We start from the raw sequence: 6,000 nt of genomic DNA on the forward strand, positions 1-6,000 counted from the left end.
AACTGCGGTGCTTCGACAGATCAGCAGCGCGATCTGCCGACCGCTCGTCAAGTGTCCAGATGTAAGTGTCCAATTGCATATTTTATATATATAAAGTGCGGCATTATCATCCGTACACAGACATCGCGATTTAAATTAAATCGGCCCGAATTTCGGTTTTGGATCGGCAATTCGACCACAGATAGCGTAAATCGAGATCGATATCGAGGCTGGCGATTATAACTTGGAGGATTTAATGGCCATCTGTTTTATATCGAGCGCCAGATATTATAACTCGGGCAAAACACTAGCTGAAAACGACAAACGCATTGCAAAGCATAATAATACATGCAAAACAAACGTACTACAAAAGATCAATGTCATTCTCGGTTGGTACAATCCTTCGACTCCATACTCCATACTCCCTCCCTAACCGAGGCTGCGTTGTTCGATCATATTATGATCTCCCGGAATATTGCGATGTCGTGCAGTTTAGCGACATCGACTTGGCGCTGATGCAGCTGGTCTATCTTCCCCACTTTAAACTCCTGCGGATAACGTACACAGTGGCCGCTAACCACCCACCTTCCTTCTGCAGCTGTGGTGGAGCTAGCCACGTACAACGAGACGCTGTCCGTGGTCCCAAACTTGGGGGGAGGGAGGGAGGCAGAGAGAGGGGGGGGGGTAAGTGTCTCCGCCACGCGTGGTCTCATTCCCTCTCGTGGTAGATTTCTTGCTGCCCCCCCCCCCCACACACACACACAGACCACCACCACCACCACGACGTTTGTGTTGCGTCTGTAATACTGGGTGGTATTGAGTTATTGAGTTTCGTGTATTACGGTAGCTATCTGACACCAACAAATTCGAGAGAACTCTGGATTGTCACTCAGAATAACAGTGGTTGTATCGAAAAGTCGCCAGGGGTAAAACGAATTCGTGTGCGCACAAACGCACAAGAAACGCAAAAGTTTTCACACAAAAATGAAGTCAGACGCCAACGAATTCAAGAGAATCATGCTTTTTTGCCAAGTCCCAGTAACGCCAGAATTGCGTGGCTATTAGCACCCATCTCAGGACCCAGCTATCCAGGTTCTCTTGCCAGGTCCCAACAACGCCACCTCGCTTCTCACCTGGCCTGTGAACGCCGGTGTGGACAAGATCATCTCCGCGCTGGAGCCCGTGCAGACGTCGTACCCGACGCTGTCGACGGCGGACCGGATCGAGCTGGCGGGCCACGTGGCCCTTGACGACGCCAGCAACGTGACCATCGACTTCGTGGGCGTAACCAACGGGAACGGCACGGAGATCCTGGCCCCGCGCGAGTACTACAACTCGACACTGATCTCCGTGCTCGACAACATCAAGATTCTGGGTATGTCTCCGTACGAGGCGGTGACTCTGGCTGGCCGTTCGCGCAACGTGGCGCAGCAGAAGGCGCCGGGCTATAGCGGCTCGTACAGCAGCGACTCGCTCACGCTGTCGAACGAATTTCAGGTGCTCCTGAACGAGACATGGACCGAGGTACCCGTCGGAGAAGGAGTACAAGACGGGAGAGCAAGGACGTGTACATGATGGACACGGATCTGGCACTGCTGGCGGCGCCTGAGCTGAAGGAGGCGGTGCAGCTGATCACTTCGGAGGAGGGCGTCTTCAAGCACGTATTCTCTTCGGCGTGAGCCAAGGTCATGACAGCCGACCACTTCAACGCGAGCAGCCACTAAGTAGGGCGGCGGCGCGTATAAGGTATCCTAGTCGATAAATACAGTGGACCCTGCACTCCCCAGTAAAAGTGCGGCAGCATAATTAAAGCTAAGTTTCTATGATCGACTGGTTGCTTGCCTTTCTTTCATTCACCAGCGTGATGGCACTCTTCTCACTCGTAGAGGTTCTGTTCATAGTGGTCTGACATAGGCGCCGTGGCCCAGCGCAATGTGGACCTTATTTACTCTCTTTGGCGCTTGCTGAGCAAGGTAGGCGGCTCTTTTGGGGTCAGCGGTGATGTTCGCGCGACAACCAACAACTTCGGGATCGCCCATTCACGCCAACTCAAGAGGCACTGGCAGAAACAGAGAGGCTGTGTAGCTTAGAAGCAGAACTTACTTCATGATAAAATTCAGAGCTTCTCCGTGCTTTAGCATGGCTTAGTTTAGCATGCGTACTTTTCATAATGTACATATCGACAGTTTGGGGCAAGAGCCTCCGCTCGATGGAGATGCCGACGCTTTAAGGATCCAAGCACAACTTCTTTATCTTCTCCTACACAAGTCTTTCTCCTCCTCCTTCGCTCTCCCTAGTAGAATCTTAACTGCTGTTAAGACGGCAGCGGGTCTCGAGAATTTATGCAGCATACCGCATAAGTATCCTAGTCAGGATGGAGTGACTCCCTCCCGGGGAGCGGCGCGGTGGCGTCGTTCTCGGGGGCGCTAATGCGGAAGACGCGGAGCCCCCTGCTCAACAGCGAACAAGAATGCAGAGGCCACTGGTCTCCGGCTGAGAACCTGGTAGGGCACAGCTCGGCTGCGGACGCGGACGAACCAAGACCGCTCAGTGCTCAGCTGTTCACTTCCAGCGGTCTGATGACTACGGCATCGCGCATGGAGATGCTTTGACGGCGAGGCGCGAGCATGTCTGACGGGGGGGACGACGTGGAAGACTTTTCGCCCAGGGAAGGAGATCAAGGGGACCGGCATAGGCGCAGCAGCATATATAACCACAGATTACCGGCGTACTGGCTGGAGTTGCGGTGGATCCGGGCCACGGCAGCTGCTCGGAGAAGGGGGTAGTGGGGCAAGCCAAGATCTACTAACCAGCGGGGGGACCGAAGCAAAAGACGTGCCGCCACCAAGGCCGAAATGTCGTCCATGCAGGGGGAGGCATTCATTTCGTACGGATGCGAAAGCCTGTTGTAGCTCAAATAGTGGCCCGCCCACTACTGGGGTGGAGACGGTCCCTATTTAGTGTAGACACACAGATAACCGAGTGAAAACGATGGTGTTGTGTTTTGATTACTGTACTATGTAAAGTGTGAACGTGTGCCGTAACCATAAGACATAAACATATTATCATGTAAGCTGATTACTGTATTATGTAACGTGTTAACGTGTGCCGTACCCTTATGAAATTAACGTGTAATCATGTCAGCTGGTGAGACATAAGTGGGACGAGCAGCTCGGCGATGCTAAGTACGAATGTGGACCATAATCTGCGCTGCTAAGTACGAATACGTGCCGTCAAGTTGATGTTGACGGTCAGCTGCTGAGGACGAACTGCACAGCGATCCTTGAGATGTGAACGGAAAAACTTGCGCTTGCATACTGTTTGGGGGTACGCTACTGGTAGTGTATATCTTACGTCTAGAGGTGTTTCTTGGAAATACCTTGTCTGAGTGGGTATCCACTCAGATGTCCCCAAAACCAAGGCCGACAATCGATGTCTGCAGTGATTTGCAGCGCTCGCGCAGACACGCCCCCGTCTGATCGGTGGGAGTTGATGCATTGAGTGAGCCTCACTGCAATTTTGGTCATCTTAGGGACATCTGAGCTCACGTTGGGGTACAGTACTAATATGGAGTATTATGTATTAGTACTTAGTAGCAGCCGGAATCGGAAAATAGCATCCACTATAATACTATAGTAGTAGCTGGACCAAAACAAATGTTTTTGTGGCACACGGCTTTCGCAAAATACATCAGCTTTTGATGTGTCTTTTGGACATGTACGGTACATTGCGCCAGCTTATCGTGGTGCGTCATACTTAATATAGTATAATAGTACGTGCACGTAGTCTGACACAACCTTAGAGACTTGAACATGCAGTGAACCCAGGCTCGTACGTAGATTCAGTTTGGTACATCCCGCGGCGTATCCTTTGAATCGTTGGAGGATCCGTTGGAGTAAACACTAATATAGACATGGACATCACGTAGGCCCGAATGGATCTACTTCCGTGGAAGAAGTTTGCGTAGCGTATAGGCCATCGCGATGGCTTATACCTAATATTTATGTGTATATTACACAGGAATCCCCACCTATTAATAATTTGCTACTGTATTTCTTGATGTACCTTGCGCAGGAAGTGCAGTCCGTGCTCTGGATTTACACAGCCAATTCAACGTGTATTGACTTACTTTTGTAGCTGGGACAAGTGTCACATTGCGGGAAGGTCGCCAATGTCGATGCGCCGCATTCTTAGCTAAGTATATTTCAGTGCATCTTCGTCTATGTGCAACGCTGTATCTCTCGGGCAAACGGAGATGCCTGTATAACATACCATAGACACAGTAAATCAAAATATAGTACAGGTACAGTACAAACACCATTTGTGCAGCATGTTGTTCATTTCTAAATTTTCCGTCGAGCCACCAAGACCGACCCTCGACCATGCGCGCGTGCTACGTCCTACTCGCTGCTGCAACCGCGCTCCTTACGACCTCCGACGTTGTCTCGGCGATGTCAGTCTCCAAGGCGATGCCCCAAGGCTGGCTAAGTTCGACTGGCAACACTGCCCAGACGTCTGGCATTGCGAACAGGTTCTTGAGAATCCGCGAGAGCGAAGATGATGGGTACGACAACACCGAGAACGAAGAGAGAGGAATGCTGAATCTGGTGTATGAAGGGGGAGTCAACTTTTTCAAGAAGATGACGCAGTCCGCGCCCGCCTTGAACAAAGTTGATGACCAGGCTGCGGCTCTCGTTAAATTCGAGGATAAGTGGCTCGCCGGCCAGGTCGATAAATTCTCGGATAAATACCTGACGATGTTCAAGCAGATCCACGAATTGGGATACACGCCAAGACAAGTTTCACGAATGTCGGGCCTTGCGAAGAAGACGCTATCGATGAACAAGCATCAGCTGCTGCACGACGGGGACTACATGTTTTGGCTGTACTACTCACGGTGGTGGGCTGAAAATGTTGCCAAAAAGGCTGCGTAGGGTTACCACAGCTCTGACCCATTGGCCAATGACGTCGGTCCACAAACATGTATTCCTGGTTAAATTAACTTTGTTGGTGATGGTGCTGATCATTTGAATCTCCTGTGCTATTACTACGTAGTAGTTGTACTACTTAAGGCAAGGCGATTTTTCGCCAGTGACTGTAGTTCAGACGTTCGTTCGTGAGTGTAAATCTGTAGTAGAGGCAATAGAGGTCTTTAGAAGAACTGCTACAGTTTACTTGGTGGTTTTCAACACATGTAGGTTGCGCATCTATTTTAAATGAACTGAAAATAACCCTTTCGTGAACAAAGGGTGCATTTTGCTCCCTTTGGTGACTGTGTCAAAGCTGCGAGAAAATTGGCCGGCACTTTGCCCCCTTGACAGAAGTTGAACCAAGGTCTCACCCACATTTATAACTGCCAATCAGAACTGGTATCCGTGCCCCAACCCTTCGATATATTACGAAATGTGGCAACACAACTGCAAAATATGCACTTAGGTGCGAAATTTATCGAGATTACGTCAGCAAAACTCGATTTTTTAGAGACCACATGTACGTGGCACCTGTGTTCCCTTGTAACCACCCCCGATGTATCACCTATACCCGCTAATTATCCATCAATTTCTATAGTGAAACCGATATATTTGGCAGGATTTGCATGCGAGTCATGGAAACGTCGTTCACTTTCCAAGACGACCAAGAGATCGTCCAGCTTGCTCGTGCCTACATCGATGAAGGGTAAAAAATCTCGTGGGCCTCTATCGCCCACCGCATGAGACACACCGGTCACCCCGCAGCCGCCCTTCAGTCTCGCCTTCGAGTCCTGATGCGAACATGGGGCAACAACATCTCACGCTTTCTCCAAGCTTCTTTGCTCAAGTTCAAAGACCACGCGGCCGACCTCCAGCCGTAACATGACAACTAAGAGCGCATGCTGCACAACACTCTCACGCCACGTTCTCTCAACGGGTTCCAGGGTCTACACTACAATCCAATAGTACCCCAGGCCCTCGAATTGAACAGGCTGATGCTGCGAACACAGACGACTGCTGCCACCGTAGCGTCTACGGAGTCTACATTATC

The 6,000-nt window shown here is 50.5% G+C and overlaps 2 protein-coding genes across 2 annotated transcripts; both read left to right on the forward strand.

Annotated features, from left to right (window-relative positions):
* Positions 1-1,077: 1,077 nt before the first annotated feature.
* Positions 1,078-1,658, forward strand: IUM83_09470 (Catalase/peroxidase HPI; the record flags this gene model as incomplete). Its single annotated transcript, XM_067933911.1, has 2 exons — positions 1,078-1,476; positions 1,542-1,658. 2 exons carry the CDS (start codon positions 1,078-1,080, stop codon positions 1,656-1,658), a joined length of 516 nt encoding a protein of 171 aa, XP_067797019.1.
* A 2,703-nt stretch (positions 1,659-4,361) lies between these two features.
* On the forward strand, positions 4,362-4,913 carry IUM83_09471 (putative secreted RxLR effector protein; the record flags this gene model as incomplete). The annotated part of the gene is made up of 1 exon (XM_067933912.1): positions 4,362-4,913. One exon carries the CDS (start codon positions 4,362-4,364, stop codon positions 4,911-4,913), a length of 552 nt encoding a protein of 183 aa, XP_067796827.1.
* Positions 4,914-6,000: the final 1,087 nt, after the last annotated feature.

This window comes from Phytophthora cinnamomi (genome assembly GCF_018691715.1).
Source record: "Phytophthora cinnamomi strain GKB4 chromosome Unknown Contig15, whole genome shotgun sequence".
Lineage (NCBI taxonomy): Eukaryota > Oomycota > Peronosporomycetes > Peronosporales > Peronosporaceae > Phytophthora > Phytophthora cinnamomi.